At 43.1% G+C, this 24220-nt stretch overlaps 1 protein-coding gene across 3 annotated transcripts in view; it reads right to left on the reverse strand.

Annotated features, from left to right (window-relative positions):
- Positions 1-24220, reverse strand: part of LOC141057042 (mitochondrial import inner membrane translocase subunit tim16-B-like) — a 122938-nt gene that overhangs the window by 16107 nt on the left and 82611 nt on the right. For all 3 annotated transcript variants that reach the window (XM_073553545.1, XM_073553542.1, XM_073553543.1), the window contains 10 exons: positions 11589-11643; positions 11216-11273; positions 10983-11128; positions 10446-10544; positions 9951-10061; positions 3967-4063; positions 3453-3628; positions 2757-2862; positions 2427-2513; positions 74-216 (listed from right to left, as the gene is read on the reverse strand). In XM_073553545.1, coding sequence (XP_073409646.1) covers positions 74-216; positions 2427-2513; positions 2757-2862; positions 3453-3628; positions 3967-4063; positions 9951-10061; positions 10446-10544; positions 10983-11128; positions 11216-11273; positions 11589-11643 — 1078 coding nt within the window. The remainder of the gene's footprint in view (positions 1-73; positions 217-2426; positions 2514-2756; positions 2863-3452; positions 3629-3966; positions 4064-9950; positions 10062-10445; positions 10545-10982; positions 11129-11215; positions 11274-11588; positions 11644-24220) is intronic.

Below are 24220 nucleotides of genomic sequence, written 5' to 3' on the forward strand. Positions count from 1 at the left end.
TATGGAAGAGCGATGATCTCCGTAATATATATACCAAAATTACATGTATGTTTTTCCCTAAAGAGGAGGTCACCTGATCATCATGACCTTGAAGGGTTAGGATATTTTTTCCAGTCTTCAGGTTCCAGATCCTCAGGGTAAGGTCGTACGAGGAGGAGGCGAGGATATCTGAAGCGCACGGGTGGAACCGCACAGTATAAATTCTCTCATTGTGAACTGTGGAATAAGAGGATATCAATTAGTCGTATAACTGGCCGACATCAAAACCATTCATTTATCTCACTGTCTGTGTTAGATTTATCGATACTTTTGCTCATCTTGCCAGTAATAAATAAGAACTTCTCACCAGGGGGGGCCATTGATTATCCCTTTACTTTGTGGAAACACTAAAGGGTTAACGTTGGAAATATGCTGAGAATAAACATTTGTTTTGTCCATATAGTGAAACTATTCTGCATGTATTGACATTGAGAGGTGTGTAAGCCCCCTATTCAGGGCGATCGGCTGCCCGTGCCGGTGCGGGAGCATTCCTCAGTCACTGTGATTCTTTCAGCGGATGATGAATGATCGCCTCATTCCTATGTCGGTCCTGGGGTGTGATCAGAAGTTTGACATCAACGTTGCCACTGGGCCACACGAGGCTTTGCATGATGATTAGGTCTCATCCAAAACTTGGGAATAGAGGATAGAAAAAAGAAAAAAAAAAAAAAAAAAAGATTTGCAGGACCAGGTCTGTGGCCCCCGAAGCAGAGCCCTGGAAATCCACTCCTACCTAAGACATCCGTAATGCCTCTTCTGATTAGTAGGTCCTTTGACACCATTAAATTGTGTTGCGACATCAGAACCCCCCAATAAATCTATTATGAGGAAGGTACTATTAGCCAGGCATCTCACTTATCCACTTAGTACCCTGCTCTGTACAGATGAGGGGCAACCATCCCCCAAACAGCTGTCTACAGAAGGGTATCTGGTTGGCTAATGACCCTAGTCAGATTGTGAGGCTTGACAAATATTGATTATCTGTCAAGAACTGTCGCCCTGCTCAGGACACTGCCACTTACCAAACTTATAGAAATAAAACAGGCCATTAACATCCAAAAACCTATGAAGAATTCGCAGCCAGCATTGGCCCCAATCTCCTCCCTCTCATGTACTGATTCTGCTCTGAGACATTATTCTGCCGCCTCATCACCACCTGAGCTGCTGCACCTCCGACCCTCTGTCTCTTCCCCACTATCCCGTAGAATGTAAGTCCGCAAGGACAGGGTCCTCTCCCCTCTGTACCAGTCTGTCATTGTCCATTTGTTTACTGTTAACGATATCTATAACTTTGTATGTAACCCTCGTTCTCATGTACAGCACCATGGAATTAATGGCGCTATATAAATAAATAATAATAATAATAATAATGAGACATTGAAATGTGTACTGGATGAAGCTGCATCTCCTACACATAGAACAACTCGGCACACGCCGCAAGCACGTTATCTTCAGCGGGGATCCAGGTGTGCCGAACGTTTGTGGAGAAAATCCAATCTGGCTGAAGATTTAAAACTTAATCTGTCAAAAACTGAACTTGTGTTTCCTCCCTCTACTAACCTACCTATGCCCGATATTGCCATTTCCGTGTGTGCTTCTACCATTACTCCCCAGCAGCATGCCCGATGTCTTGGGGTCATATTTAGTCAGATTTTTCATTCACTCCCCACATCCGTTCACTTGCTGGCGTATGTGACCTACACCACAAAAACATCTCTAGAATTCAACCTTTTCTTACCTTTTACTCTGCATAAACTCTTACAGTTGCTCTTATTCATTCTCGTCTGGACTATTGCAACTCTCTACCTAGCCTCTCCCCTCGCCAATCCATCCTGAACGCAGCAGCCAGGATCATATTCCATTCCAACCGCTACACCGATGCCTCTACCCTGCGCCAGTCATTGCACTGGTTGCCCATCCGATACAGATACTAATATAAACATTACTCTCACCCACAAAGCGCTCCATGGTTCTGCACCACCCTACATCTCCTCCCTTGTCTCAGTCTACCACACTACCTGTTCACTCTGTTCTGCTGATGACCTGAGGTTAACATCCTCAATAATCAGAACCTCCCACTCCCGTCTCCAAGAATTCTCACGAGCTGTGCCACTTCTCTGGAAAGCACTACCCAGGACAATTAGATTAATTCTGAATACCCACAGTGTTAAGCTTGGCCTAAAAACGCACTTCTTTAGATTGGCCTTATCGCCTCACCTTACTTATTTAACTATCTCTGTTTTGTCTATACAAATTTTTTTTCAAGATTATAAAAGGTAGCACTAGAGTGTCGCTTTTCCTTCTGTTGGACAGCTCATTTAAATACTTTTTCCCCCAAGAAGCATTGCCTGTAAGACTGGATCTCCTCAGTATATGCAAGGTCTTACCAGCAAGTGTATTCTGGGGTTCAGTCAGAACCTCTTTGAGCCCATGCGGTGGAATCTCCCACACCCGTATCCGTCCATCCTCCCCACCTGAAATGTAAAAATATGAAATAACACGAGTCTAATGAAATGTTACGATTATATTTCCAATCACTAAATTACGGATTACTTTTTTTTTTGCATGACCTAAAATTGCTTATTATAGTTCCAAAATTTGGCAATATGGAATTTGCAGTTCTTTACAATTTCATGATTTTGGGGAAATCAAATATAAAATGAATAATATTGAAAATCACAGTTCAAATCAGACCATAGGAAATAGTATTGTCCTACCGGTAACCAGCCGATGATGGTTGAATGGATCCCAAGTGAGATCGGTGACAGGAACAGAGTTCTGGACAGTGGGCAGAGTGTCAGAGAGACGTCCCGCCTGAGACAGCTGCAAGAGATATAGAATATCTGTAGAATTACACACAGATGACACATCATAATCGTATGATTGCAGCTTATAGTCTATGATCTTCAGTCCTCACTACGGAACTCACGGTGCTTCCAAACTAGGGTTAATTTTGCATAACAGATGGATTTTAGCTTTGCAAATGCTTAGTATGGGGCGCAAGACCACCCAGAAACACCATTTCCTTTACTGAACTAAATAGGCCCCAACATTCTGTGCTTATCATTTTTTGTATCTTTACAGTGGTTGATGCTCAGTTTGAGCTTCAAATCCCCTGCATAAACATACACTAAAATCATAAAATTCTGTCCGCCGGCATCCACCACTAGGGGAAGCTTAAGAGCACACTGCATACAGTTATTAAACTCAAATCATTAATAAATCTGTATGTAGAGAGCTCCCTCTAGTGGTGGCTGCATGTACAAAGAATTTTAACTTTGGATATCTGGATTAGAAAAAAATAATGGCGTTCTGAGCACGATAAAGACCTGGTCATAAGGGATTAAATGATGGCACAATAATAATGAGAGACCTAGATAAAAGGTATTTCTATTTTAAAGTCATTAATTTACCTCTAGTACAGCCACCTGACCCCCAGCAACAGCCAGTGGGACTGCCAGTCGCTGGTGATTCACGCAGAACCCATCGCTCTCTCCTGGCGTACTCTGGCTCACACCTTTCAGGTTGGTAATGTGATGGTCCCGGTGGAGCACAACGCCCTGGGTATGACGGAGTCGTGAGCTGGGTCCTATGAGGATCAGACCGTGAGTCAGTAAAATTACTGGTTTCGACTAATAAGCAGCGGCAGAAGCTCTGTACGGCAGCTGCTGATCTTTCTCTGAGCAAAATGCACTTATTCAATAAATCCCCTCAGCTGCGCACATGAGCATGGGTGGTGCAGTCTTTGGAAAAACAACGAAACCGTACGACGATTGTTAGATCACATTAAAGTCTAAGGGCAGTGCTATCCTCTAGAGGCCTGGATGACAGAGAACCCCAAAAATATCTGCACGTCATCGAGTCAGTAGTTAATTCTCTATGGTTTGGTCCTGTTAGCGGCCCCAGAGATGAGTGAGCAAAACTTACCGAGAATGCTCTGCAAGGAGCGCTGGCTGGCGCTGGACACGATCCCGCTAGAGGGGGAGGTGACGGAGCTGGACGGAGAAGTCAGGACACTTCCATCCTAGGAAAAACAAAGTTGCATCATGCAATTAGTTAAAGGGATTGTCCAGGCTTGAAACTTGAAGTTTCACTCACTCTGTGGACTGGAGACATGTCAATCCTTACAGCATGCACAATGCACACTGTCAGGATTCTCTAAAATGCTCAAGCCGGGAGCAGACAAGTATGTGAGCACAAGTATATGATTTGCATGCAAGGGGTCGCATGCCAACTAGACGTGAGTGGCCTCGCTGAATACAAGTAAATTGAGAGGGGCTGAACACATCTAGTCAGAATGTGATCGGAAGTATGCAGAACGTATACGTGCGGTTACATGACCATTCTGTTTAGGAGCGGACGGTCATGTAACCACATGTATACGTTTTGCATACTTCCGGTCACATTCTGACTAGACGTGTCCGGCATCTCTCAATTCACTTGGATTCAGTGAGGCCACTAACGTCTAGTCAGATTGTGACCGCATGTATGCAAATCATACACTTGCACTCACATTCCCATCGGCTCCCGACTTCGGCATTTTGGGCACTCCTGACAGTGCACACTGTGAGGATCCCATAGTTTGCAGTTACATAGAGTGACTGCAGATTTGAACCTCACGCCTCGACAGCACTTTTAATTTTTTCATATAACGTCTCAAAAAAGTCTTGTTCCCATCATGAGAAAGGCTAAGCCTAGAAAGGCTCCAGGCGCACACGCCAAGTGTATTAATAGGTAATCCAATGCAGGAGCAAACATTGTCCTGTTGATCTTCATTGGGCCGTATACATCAGTATACTGTGAATATATAAAAAGCTACTGAATAGCGACAGATTACACTATGTAATTATTTCTCAAAAACTGGGCTAAAATATCAAAGCAGTATGTGAAAAATTAAGTACACCCTTACTGCTTTCAAAGAAATTAAAAGGGTAAGTTGTAGCCGGATACTGCTAATTAAATGCCCACGATTAAGTGTTCAACAGCAAGTGTGACCAACAACATGAAAGCAGAAGTTTTGGAACTTTGCTGGTCTGGAGTATTTGGGCGCGTGTTAACACAATGCTACGGAGGAAAGACACTGCCAATGATCTTAAGTACCATAATTATTTCTGCCCAAAGATCTTGGAAGTGTTATAGGGCCATTTCCAATCAATTTGGGGTCCATTATACATTTAGAAAGATTATTCACAAGTGGGAAAACAATCAAGACAGCTGACAATCTTCTCAGGAGTGGATGTCCCGGCAAATGTACTGACCATGCAATGTTCAGAGACAGTGCAAGATGGATATGGGATAGAGAAGATCGATAGATATATTGAATGGATGGATAAATAGAGATGATGGATGGATGGATACACAGATGGATGGATTGATGGATAGAGATGATGGATGGATAGAGACAGATGATGGATGGATAGAGAGAGATGATGGATGGATAGAGATGATGGATGGAAGGATGGATAGAGAGAGATGATGGATGGATAGAGATGATGGATGGAAGGATGGATAGATAGAGATGATGGATGGATGGATGGATGGATGGATGGATGGATGGATAGAGATGATGGATGGATGGATAGATAGAGATGATGGATAGAGAGAGATGATGGATAGAGATGATGGATAGAGAGAGATGATGGATAGAGAGATGGATAGAGAGAGATGGATAGAGAGATGGATAGAGAGAGATGATGGATAGAGAGAGATGATGGATAGAGAGAGATGATGGATAGAGAGATAGAGATGATGGATGGATAGAGATGATGGATGGATGGATAGAGATGATGGATGGATGGATACACAGATGGATGGATTGATGGATAGAGATGATGGATGGATAGAGACAGATGATGGATGGATAGAGACAGATGATGGATGGATAGAGATGATGGATGTATGGATGGATGGATAGATAAAGATGATGGATGGATGGATGGATGGAAGGATGGATAGATAGAGATGATGGATGGATGGATGGAAGGATGGATAGATAGATAGATAGATAGATGATGGATAGAGAGATGATGGATAGAGAGATGATGATAGAGAGATGGATAGAGAGAGATGATGGATAGAGAGAGATGATGGATAGAGAGAGATGATGGATAGAGAGAGATGATGGATAGAGAGAGATGATGGACGGATAGAGAGAGATGATGGATGGATGGATGGATGGATGGATACACAGATGGATGGATTGATGGATAGAGATGATGGATGGATGGATACACAGATGGATGGATTGATGGATAGAGATGATGGATGGATAGAGACAGATGATGGATGGATAGAGACAGATGATGGATGGATAGAGATGATGGATGGATGGAAGGATGGATAGATAGAGATGATGGATGGATGGATGGAAGGATGGATAGATAGAGATGATGGATAGAGAGAGATGATGGATAGAGAGAGATGATGGATAGAGAGATGATGGACGGATAGAGAGATGATGGATGGATGGATGGATACACAGATGGATGGATTGATGGATAGAGATGATGGATGGAGACAGATGATGGATGGATAGAGACAGATGATGGATGGATAGAGACAGATGATGGATGGATAGAGACAGATGATGGATGGATAGAGACAGATGATGGATGGATAGAGACAGATGATGGATGGATAGAGATGATGGATGGAAGGATGGATAGATAGAGATGATGGATGGAAGGATGGATAGATAGATAGAGATGATGGATAGAGAGATGATGGATAGAGAGAGATGAAGGATAGAGAGAGATGATGGATAGAGAGAGATGATGGATAGAGAGAGATGATGGATAGAGAGAGATGATGGATAGAGAGAGATGATGGATAGAGAGAGATGATGGATAGAGAGATAGATATGATGGATAGAGAGATAGAGATGATGGATAGAGAGATAGAGATGATGGATGGATGGATAGAGATGATGGATGGATGGATAGAGAGAGATGATGGATAGAGAGAGATGATGGATAGAGAGAGATGGATAGAGAGAGATGATGGATAGAGAGAGATGATGGATAGAGAGAGATGATGGATAGAGAGAGATGATGGATAGAGAGATAGAGATGATGGATGGATGGATAGAGATGATGGATGGATGGATAGAGATGATGGATGGATGGATAGATAGAGATGATGGATAGAGAGATAGAGATGATGGATGGATGGATGGATAGAGATGATGGATTGATGGATAGAGATGATGGATGGATGGATACACAGATGGATGGATTGATGGATAGAGATGATGGATGGATAGAGACAGATGATGGATGGATAGAGACAGATGATGGATGGATAGAGATGATGGATGGATGGATGGATAGATAAAGATGATGGATGGATGGAAGGATGGATAGATAGAGATGATGGATGGATGGATGGATGGAAGGATGGATAGAGAGAGATGATGGATAGAGAGAGATGATGGATAGAGAGATAGAGATGATGGATGGATGGATAGAGATGATGGATGGATGGATAGAGATGATGGATGGATGGATAGATAGAGATGATGGATAGAGAGATGATGGATAGAGAGATGATGGATAGAGAGATGATGGATAGAGAGAGATGATTGAGAGATAGAGATGATGGATAGAGAGATAGAGATGATGGATGGATGGATAGATAGAGAGAGATGATGGATAGAGAGAGATGATGGATAGAGAGAGATGATGGATAGAGAGAGATGATGGATAGAGAGAGATGATGGATAGAGAGAGATGATGGATAGAGAGATAGAGATGATGGATGGATGGATGGAAGGATGGATAGATAGAGATGATGGATGGATAGATAGATAGATAGAGATGATGGATAGAGAGATGATGGATAGAGAGAGATGATTGATAGAGAGAGATGATGGATAGAGAGAGATGATGGATAGAGAGATAGAGATGATGGATGGATGGATAGAGATGATGGATGGATGGATAGAGATGATGGATGGATGGATAGAGATGATGGATGGATGGATAGATAGAGAGAGATGATGGATAGATAGAGAGAGATGATGGATAGAGAGAGATGATGGATAGAGAGAGATGATGGATAGAGAGAGATGATGGATAGAGAGAGATGATGGATAGAGAGAGATGATGGATAGAGAGAGATGATGGATAGAGAGAGATGATGGATAGAGAGATAGAGATGATGGATGGATGATAGAGATGATGGATGGATGATAGAGATGATGGATGGATGGATAGAGATGATGGATGGATGGATAGATAGAGAGAGATGATGGATAGAGAGAGATGATGGATAGAGAGATGATGGATAGAGAGATGATGGATAGAGAGATGATGGATAGAGAGAGATGATTGAGAGATAGAGATGATGGATAGAGAGATAGAGATGATGGATGGATGGATAGATAGAGAGATAGAGATGATGGATGGATGGATAGATAGAGAGAGATGATGGATAGAGAGAGATGATGGATAGAGAGAGATGATGGATAGAGAGAGATGATGGATAGAGAGAGATGATGGATAGAGAGAGATGATGGATAGAGAGAGATGATGGATAGAGAGAGATGATGGATAGAGAGATAGAGATGATGGATGGATGATAGAGATGATGGATGGATGGATAGAGATGATGGATGGATGGATAGATAGAGAGAGATGATGGATAGAGAGAGATGATGGATAGAGAGATGATGGATAGAGAGATGATGGATAGAGAGATGATGGATAGAGAGATGATGGATAGAGAGAGATGATTGAGAGATAGAGATGATGGATAGAGAGATAGAGATGATGGATGGATGGATAGATAGAGAGATAGAGATGATGGATGGATGGATAGATAGAGAGAGATGATGGATAGAGAGAGATGATGGATAGAGAGAGATGATGGATAGAGAGAGATGATGGATAGAGAGAGATGATGGATAGAGAGATAGAGATGATGGATAGAGAGATAGAGATGATGGATGGATGGATAGAGATGATGGATGGATGGATAGATAGAGCGAGATGATGGATAGATAGAGAGAGATGATGGATAGAGAGAGATGATGGATAGAGAGAGATGATGGATAGAGAGAGATGATGGATAGAGAGAGATGATGGATAGAGAGATAGAGATGATGGATGGATGATAGAGATGATGGATGGATGGATAGAGATGATGGATGGATGGATAGATAGAGAGAGATGATGGATAGAGAGAGATGATGGATAGAGAGATGATGGATAGAGAGATGATGGATAGAGAGATGATGGATAGAGAGATATGATTGAGAGATAGAGATGATGGATAGAGAGATAGAGATGATGGATGGATGGATAGATAGAGAGATAGAGATGATGGATGGATGGATAGATAGAGAGAGATGATGGATAGAGAGAGATGATGGATAGAGAGAGATGATGGATAGAGAGAGATGATGGATAGAGAGAGATGATGGATAGAGAGAGATGATGGATAGAGAGAGATGATGGACGGATAGAGAGAGATGATGAATGGATAGAGAGAGATGATGGATGGATGGATACACAGATGGATGGATTGATGGATAGAGATGATGGATAGATAGAAAGAGATGATGGATGGACAGAGAGAGATGATGGATGGACAGAGAGAGATGATGGATAGATAGAAAGAGATGATGGATAGATAGAAAGAGATGATGGATGGATATATAGATGGATGGATCGATGGATGAATACATAGATGGATGGATGAATACATAGATGGATGGATGAATACATAGATGGATGGATGAATACATAGATGGATGGATGAATACATAGATGGATGGATGAATACATAGATGGATGGATGAATACATAGATGGATGGATGAACACATAGATGGATGGATGGATGAACACATAGATGGATGGATGAATACATAGATGGACGGATGAATACATAGATGGACGGATGAATACTCACACTTGGCTCAGGAGACGCAATGCTCAGTTCTGGGTGGTTAGTCACTTTCTCTTTGCTGAGGAGACAAGTAGGAGGGGATCTTCTCGCTGGATTTAATGAGACCTTTCCTACCTGAGAGCAATCATTACATACATATAGCTATAAATACAGATACTTAAAGATCTGGGCTCTAACGATTGGTTCTGTTAACATCATCTGTGCAGTAGACATTATAGTCAGGAATTTAGCATTTTGCAATATAACACTGCGGCTACATTCATCATTCAGACATTGCAGCCAACACTGGCAATGGGGCATGTAGTAACGGGCAGCACCCAAAACATTTTTCGGCAGTTATGATAAATCATGACTGGCCGCAGTACTGTAGTAAAGGGGTGGTGATCAGCATGCAATGCATCAGTATATATATATATACACACCTTACATATCACCAGTTAATAGATCTGTATCATTATGTGCAAAGCCGCCATTAATATCAGATAAGATGTCACATACCTGTTTGTTCTCTCCAGTCCACCAGCTCTGGGATGAGAGCGCCGCTGTGCATCCCGCTGTATCGGGAAAAAGGTCACTTGGAAACTCGGCTCCAGTTTGCTGGTGGGAGACAAAATCCGATCCCGTAAGGATAAAATAGAGAATAAGAGTTATGGATCTTAGGTCTTCCTGATGGCAGTCTTCAGCTTATGGTGTGCTGGACCCCTTAATGAATAAGTATCAGATTAGAAAAACCTGACTGCCTTGTTACAGAAACGGCGCCACTTTTGTCGACAGGTTGTGCCTGGTATTGCGTCATTCACTTTACTGGGTTTGAGCTGAAATTCCAGACACATCAGAGAAGGGTGGCTTTGTTTCTGGAATAAGACAGATATAGTTTTGTAATCTCAGACAACCCCTTTAAAAGAAGAGATTATTAATAAGTCCAGGGTGACCCGCGTTGTTCCTCCATACTTTGTACTGCGTTCCTGCAGGAAATGAATTCCGCAATCCGCCCGTGGATCGATAGAGGCTCATGGAACAGATCACCTACGGTACCTTGCGTGGAACTGTAAAACTGATGGGGATGATGAATCTGTCAGTCAGCTGGAGGAGACGTAGGACTTCAGAGCCCATGACATCAAGGCACAGCTTGGGGGCCAAAGCCAAGCCGCGGGACTGCTGCTCCGTGACACACTGCGACACTGCGAGATACAGAGAGGCGACTTATAGTACAGCACTGTGCTAAAATTGTAATATATAATAAAAATATAAAAATAAAGTTTCCTTACATTGTGCAAGAGAGTGGGGTTCTGTGCCGACCTCCATGCAGTACACCGTGCCTTCACCCTGCAAATGGTAATGGACAGACTGCTGTAACTTGTGGTTGCAAAGCATTATATATATATATATATAGCTAATTATACAATTTTAATTCTGGAAGAACAGACATTTTCTCAACCCTTTGCTTTAATGGAAATTGTGCAGTTCTCCTCCCCCCTGTGGTGGCGCTGCAGGAGAACTGAACACTTTACTGCCAGGGTCCTTTGCCGATCACAGATGATCTGATCAGTAAGACACTCTATGATCCACCTGATCAATATAAGTCATAACATTAAGACAAGTTTGTTTAATGGCCGTGGTGGGTGAGGTACACATTTTTACCTGTGCGGCCAGAATAAGGAGGCTGGTGTCTACATCATAGAGAGGGATAAGGAGCCTGTGGGAAGAAAAGAAATCTGGTTACACCAGCCGTGATGCCCTCCAGGCCAGAATCCGGCATGTGTAGACCCCCTCAGTGTTCCCATTTTCCGCATAGGAAGAACAGATAATCGTCCCCCAATCCATCTTTGCACTTGCATGAACTAAACACCAGGGGGCAGAGGAGATACACCGTCCTCGCAGCATTGTACGCCAGTAATATTCATTATATATAGTTTGAATGGTTCTGGGTGTCATTTTGGCTCGTGGACACAGATAATTTCGGATGAGGGAGTAACGCACTCCCTACACATAGCATCCTGCAAAGGGTTCAGAAAAATCTCTGTCGCCACGGATGAGCATCTCCCAAATTTAATTTTCATTGGATAGAAAACAGGCCTCACAAACGTTATCAGTATTACTACAAAATCTGACAAAAGTAGCCAGCGGTTACAAGACTGCTTCCTCTGTCAGCTCATTATCTTTTACTTTTGGCAGGAAAAGGCAACGAGCTGATGACTAAGCGGGGTCTAATCCAGAAAAGAGAGACTCTGTGCAGCTTCCCTTGCCGACCAATCAGATCTCGGTTTTCATTAAGTATTCCGAAATTTTTATATTGGGGAACTGGAATTTGATTGGTCAACTTTTTCCTACACTATGGAGGAAAATGGATCAATGATGATACATTAGGCGTAAAAAGTTGCAAGTGTTTTGTACAAGTCACGTTTGCAGAAAGTAATTTTTTCTCCATCAGTCTGAAAATTGAACCGCCTCGAATGTCATCAGAGTGCAGTCCGATGTTTTCCACGGACCCATAGATATGAATGGGTGATTGCCATGCGATTGTTGGAGGCAAATACCACAGCCTTATATTGTCCACACAAAGGCATAAAGTAGAGAGAAAGGTTCCTGGCTTATTATTTGCGATTTTTTAAGTCTTTCTTCTGTATTTGTCTTGTGGAATTCACTGACTTTTTTTTTTGTTGCCAAGTTCATCGAAATGTTGCATGCAATTCAAGAATTGTGAACAAAGACAAAAATGCTTCTTTTTTTTTGTTCCGACTGACTTTTTTTGGCTTAAATATTCTGCTAAAATGTCAGAAAAATTGCATCAAAATTTCAGGTGCGCATAAATTCACTCCAAGGAAGGTAACCAGAGAATATCTGCAGCAACTTATTAAAAAGTCGCAAATGAAAAAAATCAGGAAAAAATATCTGCTAACCCACAGCGGCAAACTAAAAAAAAAAAAAAAAAAAAAATGTAAAAGAATTTCTCTTTTTTTTTTTACGTAGCATCAAAATATGCCAACTATCCCTTGTGTCTTGTGAGGGGTGAAGAAGGCTCCTGTCCTGAAAAGGCCAGATTCAGAGGGACATTGGATCCTAACTGTTTAACCCCTAAATTGTTGCAGCACATACACACAGAGGCACCTAATTGGTTTACAGTGGGAAGGACCACCCCAATGATTGCCCCCATGAAGCGGGGTGCCCATGTGGCACTGGAGGCCTTATAAAGGCTCTCTGCCATCTATACACTTCTACGGGGCATTGCTGGAATCTGGGCACACAGAAGTATTGACGTTTTAGAGAAGAGATCAATGATGTAAAAAAAAAAATATTCCAGAGAAAGACCCTAAATGGCATTTCATAGATTCCACCAATTTCGTTCTCACTTATTGGGCTATGCTAGGGGCGAGGAGTGCAGTCTAAGGCTGTGTGCACACGCTGCGGATTTTGCTGCGGTTCCGCAGCGGATTTGGCCGCTGCGGACCCGCAGCAGTTTTTGCTGCGTTGTACAGTACCATTATTCCCTATGGGAATCAAAAACCGCAGTGCAGACGGTGCAGATTTTTCCGCGCGGATTATCTGCGGTTTTCAATCCGCAGAAAGAATTGACATGTCAATTCTTTCTGCGGATTCTGCTGCGGTTTGCCATCTCCTCCATTGAGGAGATGAAAAACCACAGGGCAAAACCGCAGGTAAAACCGCAGGTATTTTGACCTGCGGATTTTACAAAATCCGCACGGATGAATCCGCACCTAAATCCGCAGCGTGTGCACACAGCCTTAGGGTGTGTGCACACGCTGCGGATTCTGCTGCGGTTCAGCAGCAGTTTTTGCTGCGGTGTACAGTACCATAATATCCTATGGATATTAAAAACCGCTGTGCAGACGGTGTGGATTTTTCCGCGCGGTTTTCCTGCGGTTTCTAAACCGCAGAAAGAACTGACATGTCAATTCTTTCTGCGGATTCCGCTGTGGTTTGCCATCTCCTCCATTGAGGAGATGCAAAACCGCAGGTCTTTTGACTTGCAGATGTCAAAGTCCGAGCGGCCAAATCCGCATCATGTGCACGTACCCTTAGGACACTAGGTCATGTCACAGAGTATAAAAGCCTCAGTTTTAGTGGGAATCCGCTTTATTACAGCCATGAAGTGAGGTCAATGAGTCCAGAGGGGATGCAGGGACAGGGCGCTCTGGTGGGGTCTCACAGACAGTAGAGTCGCTAGGAGGGGATCCGAGGTCCCCCCCATAGAAGTGATGAGGGCAGCCTTTCCCGGCCATTTCCTGCCGGGCGTCCTCTCCATCCTAACGTCACCCCATACAGACCTCTCTCACACTTCCCCGCTCTCCCAGATTCCCCATCCTCTACCTCTGCTCTAATCACCTCCCTCTTTCTTCTGCCCCCCCAGGGCTGGGAAATCTTCCCCCTATTCCAGGCCCGTGGGAAGCGAGTCCTACCGCTCACCCACGTTACGTAGACTCGCCAGCGACTGAAATGATTAAAAATCTTCCCCATCAGGAAATCCCTTAACACTTTAAACGACATTCTCTCAGAGAGATGAGCAATAAAAACGAGCAAAAAGAGAAAAAAAATAATTCTGAACGAAATTCTCCAGCACTGACGTTACGCCATTTATCCCTATAAAACCCGAAATGCGGATAAACAAACACCATGTAAACTAAACAAATCGCCCGGTCCCACAGAAGACGCATGGGGGCTCGCTACGGGTCGCCATGGAGATGTGGTTCGCAGTAGGCCGAGGCCTAGCGGCTGGAAAGGGCGGCCTATGTTTACATTTGCGTCGCTGTGAACGTGCGCGTACAAACCGCGGGCTGATCCGTCTACTGTTTGTGAATGGGAAGGTATGCTGAGGCGGTCGGCCATTTTCTTTATTTATGTTTTTTAAGAGACCCCCTTTTTTTGGTCCCAGAAGGAATTCTCTCACACATCTCGCTTTCTCTCTTGTCAAACATTCGGGGAGAGATTTATCTCTGGAAATATCTCATGTATAGTGGGGGCCGTGAGAGAGGGGAGGAAAAAGGAACGAGAACATGGATGTCTGAGCGAATAACGCAGGACGAACCACGTGAGAGGGACTAAAGCAAACTGTGAGAAGAGGAGAAAGCCATAAATAAAAGAAAAAAAGAGGTCTCCTCTGTTTTTTTATACGAGGGTTGTCCCACAGAACGTTCTATGCGCTATAAAATATTAAAAAAATTATATTCCATTTTCTCCACAGCAAACAGAGCATGAAGCAATCGCCCATAGCGACCAATCAGACTCTAGCTTACATTTTTTCATAGTATATTTGAAAAAGATAGAAGCAATCTGATTGGTTGCTACAGGAAACTACCCCAATTCCTGCCTGCAGTTGTTTTCAGAGATGAGGGCCCATGTGTACACATTAGTTTTGTATATTTGTCCTCTGCTTTAGAGTCCACCACCCCAGACACGTCACACAAGCGGCGGCTCACTTGTCTCTCTGTATAAATTCCAGACCTGGCCGTCAGCAAACATCTATAATAACATATAACTTTATGGTGGCAAACATAAGGCTCCCATATGTCTCAGTTTCCCCTTTTTCCCGTGAAATCCCAGACATAAAAATAGTTATTTCCCTATAATCCAAACGCCTAACGATGTGATATTAACATGGCGGGATGTATTGACTGTGATTTCAGATGTAGAACTTGATAATAAAGGGTTAAAGAGCGTTTCCCACCGAACGTGCAAGATGGTCCGGCAATCATATTTGGAAAAGCAAAATAAAAACCCTGTGACATAATAGATACTTTCCTAGAATCATCAGCGATTAGGACGTATTCACACGGAGCTTTTTTGTTGTTGTTGTGTTTTTGGAGTGCAAACTCTCCAAAATCCTCCACAAAAACTTGAAGTTTCCACTGCAAAAACTTAGCTAAAAAAACTCTACATGAACACAACAGGAGGGTTTGGGCACGCACAATTTTTCTAGCAGAAACGGAGCGGAAACTCCTCAAAATGCAAAACGCCACAAAAGCTTTTAGTTTCTGCTCAATTTCCGCTCCAAAAGATTCAGTGTTCACATAAACTTAGAGTATGTCCACACCAGGGTTTTTTTCTTTTTTAGGAGTTCTAGGAGCAAAGACTGGACGGAAACTCTCCAAATCTTCTTCAAAATGCAAAAACTACTCAAAAACGTGGAGTTTCCGCTCAATTTCTGCTCCAAAAACTCTGCCAAAATCTTGGTATTGGAAAAGCTAAACGAAAAAACGAGAGGAAAAAATGTCTGCAGAGTCACTTCAGGAAACAAAATGCTAATTTTTTCCTATGGCGGTATTGTGGATTAAAGACGCCGTGCGCACATACATAGTCATTGAGTGGAAACTCCATGTTTTTGTGTACTTTTGTATTCTTGAGGATATGGAGAGATTCCGCTCATTTTCTACTCCAAAAACATACCCTAAAAGCGGCCATATTCCGCATACTGCAGCTTCAACCTGACAAAATACATATGGGGCTATCAGAATGATCGGGCTGTTAAATTTCAACATGCCTAATCCCTTTGTTTTTTACAGTAGATAAGAGGGGTCGGCAGTGACTGATCTCTCTCCAGACTTCACGATTTCCGCAGCAGAAAGTCTCCAGGGAAAAAAATCTGCACAAAACAGTGTGCATTTCGCTGCAGATTTCCTGCAGTTTTGACCCCATCTGTACCAAAAGTCAGTTTACATTGCAGATTTTTTCTGCAGCGAGGATGAGATTTTGTAAAATCCGTGTTCCTAATATGGACTCCGGTAATAGGATCTGACCCATCAGACTGTACATATAATGATAATACTCCCCAATTGTGCACAAATGTCAGAAAAGTGACACTATCTCCTTTGTAAATGTCAGTTTAGTCTAGCTTCTCGGTACATATGACGTCACGTGACACCGCTGTTTTGTCTTTGTAGGGAAGTATAGTCTGACTTACAGCAACATGGAAAGGTCAGAGGGTTACATAGTCAGGGCCCGAAACAAAGAACTAAGCATGGGGCCCCTCTCTAGGAGCCCCACAGTCCCCATCTTAGGGAAGACAATGTATTTATAACATTAGGTCGTTCCCACTTCCCCCCCCCCCCAACTTTCACATTTCATATCAGCGTTTCCCAATCAGGAACGGGGTCCAATAGAACCATTACAGCGGCGCAGCAGTGATTGGGTGACGATGGGCAAACTTTGCTCTCCTTTTTAGTCTTTTTTTTTTTTTTTTTCCTTTTTATATCCCTGATAGTGTAGGACTGTATCTAATAAAAAAAAAATCGTGAAAGCCCCAGCAAAATTAGGGCTGTTAAATATGGCTGGGACCGCCGCTCGGGAGAGGAGGAGGCCTTTTGTGAAGCTCCCAGCCTTGTACCTTTTCTCCTATATGATATTGATCGGTGCACTGACACCATCATGACCGGGTGTATCAGAAATCAGGTCACTGTGCACAAGGCCTTCTTCTCAGCTTGAAATTCCATTTGAACCTTTGCATGTGACCTAAATCGATGGCCTGGAGTTATTTTGCAGAATTGTAAGTGACCCCCCCATCATTGTATATGCCAACCCTATGATAATAATATTTTTTTGCAGTGTATGCGGTATGCTCACAAGCTCCCTCTAGTGGTGGCTGCAAAAAGTTATTCTTTAACTTTGGGTTATATAGAAGATTTGGACCCCTTTATTAGACACATGAACTACAGCCACTAAAAAAAGTGTTAAGAAATTATTTTTTCATGCAATAATGGACCTAAAATCCAATATATACTTTTTCCCCTTTGTCAGGTCTTGACAAAAGCTGGGTTGCCTTTTTTTCGTCTGATATTAGACACCCTGAGCCTGCCGCTAACCACATGAAATAAGCCTTTGTGCGAAAGGCACAAGTAACTTTTTACTCATTAACTTATTTTCTTGACTTTCAAGCAGAAGTCCATTTGTCTAAAGAAATCTGGTATTTACTCCAAATACGTGACCGAAGTGTTAAGATCTATTATCTATAAATGTCAGATAAATCACTGCTTCTTTTGTGATGAGCAATAGTCCACCCCTCCGCACCTGCACACACCTGTCCTATGTGTCAGCGCACAGACATACACGTGTTCCACCTGCCGTCCCCGGCACACAAAACAGGTCTTGCCGGTCCAGAAATGTCACTTAGATACTTGGCAGGAATCAGCATGCACCTGACGAAATTCATTTAATATCTGCTGAAGTGGAACAAGACGTTCTATAATTAGGAGGTAGACATTCGGGATCTGACCTATATCTCGGAGGTTGGAGGACTCTGTGGTTAGGGCTAGACAGTGTGGGTAGAAGCAGGACAGTGCCGTAGCCATAGTTCGTGGAAGTCTATGCAAAAAGTCTGAGGATTGTCAATGCTATTGCCTTGGAGCACCCGACATAACGCACTTGCGATGTGCTGGATTTCCGACTCGGCTTAGGACTTACGGCCGAATCCAAACTCGAAAATCCCAAACAAATTGCAATAATTATTTGTGAATCTTGTCTGAGACTTGATGTTGCATGATCAAAAGCCCCAGCCTTATCTATATCCGCAGTTTTAGTACCAAGCAAATAAAGTTGCTGATGTAGATGACAGGCTTAACACCAGTCACCTAATGAGATGTTCCTCAGCCGTCCACTCATGGAGGTCATGAGCTCAGCATCCTGATACTCCATAGATTTACAGGCTGCAAACAGCAGAGCGGCCTCTCCCTCCGGCTCACCCACTTTTATTGGCTTAAACATCATAAATCTGTGAGATGTATCTGATGAACTGCTGCAGGAAAGCTTTGCTTGTTGTGGGCCTCCGCCCCATCCTTAATACCGGCAAGGATGATTCCTCAACCAACCAGTCCTGGAAGTCTCATCGCTGTCATATTGCATCGCGTCCATTATCTAGGTATTACTGCACACGCTGATCTGTAGGTTTTTTCCTCAATCCGGCATCTGTTTTTCACATTCCAGAGTGCTGATCAGAGTGTTCACCAGAGTGCTGATCAGAGTGCTGATCGATCAGCACTCCAAACAAATTAATCTGTCCGTTTTTCTCGAAAGTGAGAGAAACGTACCTCTGAAAGAAGCCTTTACCTGTTTTTATGAGGGTTTAATCAAGTTTTGGTCAAAATCCCTAGATCTGTATGAATAGATGATGGTATAAAAATATAATTATACTCCATATAAATCCTATACAACACGAGGTCATAAAAAAAAAAAATATCACAACTGCTGACGTCATCACAAAAAGCAGCGCTGTATGCGAGATCTTTATAGCACATCATTTTTATAGCAGCTAAATGAAAAAAAAACCTAGCACTAAGTGGCTGCAGATTTTCCAGGCTGCTGCAGCCAAAGGTGGAGACAGTGACCTAATCAGCGAGTACTAATCACTGAACTTTGCATCAATCAAGGCTGGAGTATAATCTGGCGAGAAGGGAGGGGTAAAGATTACTAACCCATAATATGCTGGTGTGGGATAATGAAGAACATTGCCCGATCCAACAAGAAACTGCCCCTTTAAGAAAAATTTAGCTCACACATGTTTCAGCTTGGCTTATGTTGTTTGCATACATGGTGTGCTTAAAGGAGTAAAGGCCCTAAACGCACAGTTTTAGCATACTAGATCAGGTCAGGAAAATCCTTAAAGAGTTATTCCCATCTTCATAGATTTTATTTTGTTAGATAGAGCTTGGAAAAACAAGAACTTTTGCAATTTACTGCTTAATAAAATTTGCAGTCGTTCTTGAGATATTCACACATTTCTCTTGTATTCAGCTTGTCGCCTAGGAGACCGACCACTACAGCTGTCTGGCTTGTAAGCGCTGCCCTGAAACTGGCTGGGATTAGGGAGTTGCAGTGCACTCCAGTGATCCCGGCAAGATTGAAAACAGTGCTTACAAGCTGAACAGAAAAGCGCTTACAAGCACCGCACATGTTCTGCTGCCTAGCAGCGGTGGTCGATCTCCAAGGTAACAAGCTGTAAAGAAAAGAAAAGTGTGAAGATCTCAAGAACAGCTGAAAAATTTAATAAGTAGTAAATTGAAAAATTGCACATTATTACAAGCACTATCCAAAAGTAACCCATTTATGAAGAAGAAAATAACCCTTTAAGGGAATATCCAAGATTAGATAAACAGAGTCATTTTTATTATTTTATGTATTTTTTACAGAAACAGTGCCACTTTTTTATAGGCTGTTTTTAGTATTGCAGTTTATCCCCGTGAAGGACACACTCATCAGCGTAAATAAATCGGTCCGAGGTTGTTCCTGAAAAGTCGGACGATTGTCTTGCGAGTACATGTGATTTTTCTCACCTAGCACTGAAGGTACATTCACACGCGCAGCTCGGTGCCTCCTGGATGCCAGGCGGAGAGGTTGCTTTATATGTGACCGCTCAGCAAAGCATCCAGATGTAGCAGAGTTGGGATCATCATTTGACAAATGGATCATCGGTGGACGGGTGAAGATTTGGTCTTTGGTTTATTATTTTTCTTTGATATTAATGAAATGGGTAAAAGAGTGTTGGGGAGTTTTTATTTCAATTAAAGGACTTTACTCTGTCTGTGTCTTTATCACATTTGACCATGAGGTTAGTAATGGGGGCGTCTTAAGGTCCCGTCACACCTAGCGACGCTACAACGATCCCGACAGCGATACGACACGACAGGGATCGTTGCCGCATCGCTATGTGGTCGCTAGTGAGATGTCAGACAGTCCAATCTACCCAACGACGGAGCAACGATCTAGCGTGTCATAGCGACCTTTGTAACGATGTCGGTGGTCGTTGAGACCCTGTCACATTGCATGTTCCATTGACGATTCACACCTCGATGAGGGATGTACTGTGTGACGCTGTATTTACACAGGCGTGGATTGCGCTCCCTTTCTCACGCCCTCTCAGCTCTGAATGGTGGACGCTACCGCGTCCTGATTGGCCGTGCATTTAAAAGAAGGTGACGTACTAGCGCTCCATTTCATTCAAAAAATACCTACCATTAACTGGCTAGAGAAGCAACGAAGATGGAAAAGCAGATGATCCAAAATGGAGTCGCAGCCGTTGGACAAAAACAGGATCTCAACTTGGACACACCCGGGTCAGGAACAAAGAACTGAAGCGCTACTTTGTTAGCTTCTTTTAAAAGGAAGCCCGCCAATCAGGACGCTGTAGTGACCACCAATCGGAGCCGAGGTAGGCGTGGAAACGGGAACGCTAATCCCCGCCTTGTCTTGCTTCTGAGTCGCTAACGAGGTCATTAGGCTAGGTGTCAAATGTGACGATACAAGCGACTCAGCAGGACATGAGCGACCAAAGAAAAGTCCAGACATTTCGGGCACGATCAGCGATACCCGGCAGGGGGGCTGGTCACTATCACACACAGCGATCTCGCTGGTAAGATCGCTATAACGTCACAGTTCTAGTGACTCAGCAGCGATCTCGCTTAGTGTGACAGGGCCTTTATAGATGTCTCTCCATTACTATCCCCTGGGGCTTGATGTGAGCGGACATTACAAAGCTGACATCAACCTCAATACTATCACCCCACTTGCCACTGGACCAGGGCAAGTGGGAAGAGCGGAGGCCAAGCGCCAGAAATGGCTGATGTTCTTAGTCTGGGAGGGGGCCAATATCCATGGCCCCTTCCTAACCTATTAATATCAGCCCACAGCTATATATATCTGTTCTATTGTATTCTGATGGTTCACGTTGTGAATTTACTGTACTCGGCTGATGAAATGTCAGGTTTCCTATGAGATTGGTGCTAAAAAAAAAAAAAAAAAAAAAACAGAAAAAAAAAAAAAAAAAAAAAGTTATCGCACGGTCCATGAGCCTTGCGATTTTCTCCTTGCGCCCATTGACTTGCACTGGCGAGTCTCGTTCGATGTACACGACCACTCGGAACATACTGCAATTTTTCAGTCCGATCCAAGCTGAGAATAAAAAGATTATGTGTGTGTGTGGATAGTTATAGCAAATTATAATTATCCTCCATCCCATAGTCGAGTGCCCATATACCCATCACACATCCTCCATCTCATAGTCCCATGCCCATATACCCATCATACATCCTCCATCTCATAGTCCCATGCCCATATACCCATCATACATATCCTCCTTACCATAGTCCCGTGCCCATATACCCATGATACATATCCACGATCCCATAGGCCCGTGCCCATATACCCGTCATACATATCCTCCATCCCATAGTCGAGTGCCCATATATCCATCACACATCCTCCGTCCCATGCCCATATACCCATCATACATATCCTCCATCCCATAGCCCCGTGCCCATATACCCGTCATACATATCCTCCATCCCATAGTCGAGTGCCCATATATCCATCACACATCCTCCGTCCCATGCCCATATACCCATCATACATATCCGCCATCCCATAGTCCCATGCCCATATACCCGTCATACATATCCTCCATCCCATAGTCGAGTGCCCATATATCCATCACACATCCTCCGTCCCATGCCCATATACCCATCATACATATCCTCCATCCCATAGGCCCGTGCCCATATACCCGTCATACATATCCTCCATCCCATAGTCGAGTGCCCATATATCCATCACACATCCTCCGTCCCATGCCCATATACCCATCATACATATCCGCCATCCCATAGTCCCATGCCCATATACCCGTCATACATATCCTCCATCCCATAGTCGAGTGCCCATATATCCATCACACATCCTCCATCCCATAGTCCCGTGCCCATATACCCGTCATACATATTCTCCATCTCATAGTCCCATGCCCATATACCCATCATACATATCCTCCATCTCATAGTCCCATGCCCATATACCCATCATACATATCCTCCATCCCATAGTCCCATGCCCATATACCCATCACACATCCTTCATCCCATAGTCAACCATTATGACATCATAATGAGCGGCGGGGCTTGCAACCTATGATGACATCAGCGTCGCTATGGCAACCATTATGACATAATGAGGGGCGGGGCTTGATGCACACACTTTTTCAAACATTATGTAGATAGGGGCAAAATTGTTTGGTGAATTGGAACGCGCAGGGTTAAAATTTCGCCTCACAACATAGCCTAGGACGCTCTCGGGGTCCAGACGTGTGACTGTGCCAAATTTTGTGGCTGTAGCTGCGACGGTGCGGATGCCAATCCCGGACATACACACACACTTGAGCTTTATATATTAGATATTCTCTCTTAATGAGGTAAAGCTTTATACCAATGAGCTGGCAGGTGCCATAATGTGAGCTATCTACATAGAAACAATTTGTTTTTGCATGATAAGCGGAGTATCATTAGGTATATCAAGAATTTATTCAGTATTGAATTGTGGAGATCTTTGAATTTTTGTGTAAAAAGAGTATATCACCTTGCTCCCCTGTATAATTGTACTGCTGGTGTAGTCTCTGTGGTTTTATATTTTTGTAATTAAATAAAGACCAATTTTTTATTTGGATTTATACTCTGAGGTTTTGTGTTGTCATATAATTACATGAGTTGTTCCATTAATATAGTTGGGCATTTGTGTAACATATGTGTGTGTGTGTGTGTGTGTGTGTGTGTGTGTGTGTGTGTGTGTGTGTGTGTGTGTGTGTGTGTGTGTGTGTGTGTGTGTGTGTGTATATATATATATATATATATATATACACACACACACACACACACACACACACACAGTTGTGGCTAAAAGTATTGACACCCCTGCAATTCTGTCAGATAATACTCAGTTTCTTTCTGAAAATGATTGCAAACACAAATTCTTTGGTATTATTATCTTCATTTAATTTGTCTTAAATGAAAAAACACAAAAGAGAATGAAGCAAAAAGCAAAACATTGATCATTTCACACAAAACTCCAAAAAATGGGCCACAAAAAAGTATTGGCACCCTCAGCCTAATACTTGGTTGCACAACCTTTAGCCAAAATAACTGCGACCAACCGCTTCCGGTAACCATCAATGAGTTTCTTACAATGCTCTGCTGGAATTTTAGACCAATCTTCTTTGGCAAACTGCTCCCGGTCCCTGATATTTGAAGGGTGCCTTCTCCAAACTGCCATTTTTAGATCTCTCCACAGGTGTTCTATGGGATTCAGGTCTGGACTCATTGCTGGCCACCTTAGAAGTCTCCAGTGCTTTCTCTCAAACCATTTTCTAGTGCTTTTTGAAGTGTTTTGGGTCATTGTCCTGCTGGAAGACCCATGACCTCTGAGGGAGACCCAGCTTTCTCACACTGGGCCCTACATTATGCTGCAAAATTTGTTGGTAGTCTTCAGACTTCATAATGCCATGCACA

This window comes from Dendrobates tinctorius, unplaced genomic scaffold (genome assembly GCF_039654945.1).
Source record: "Dendrobates tinctorius isolate UK_male_01 unplaced genomic scaffold, ASM3965494v1 ptg000202l, whole genome shotgun sequence".
Classification (NCBI taxonomy): Eukaryota; Metazoa; Chordata; class Amphibia; order Anura; family Dendrobatidae; genus Dendrobates; species Dendrobates tinctorius.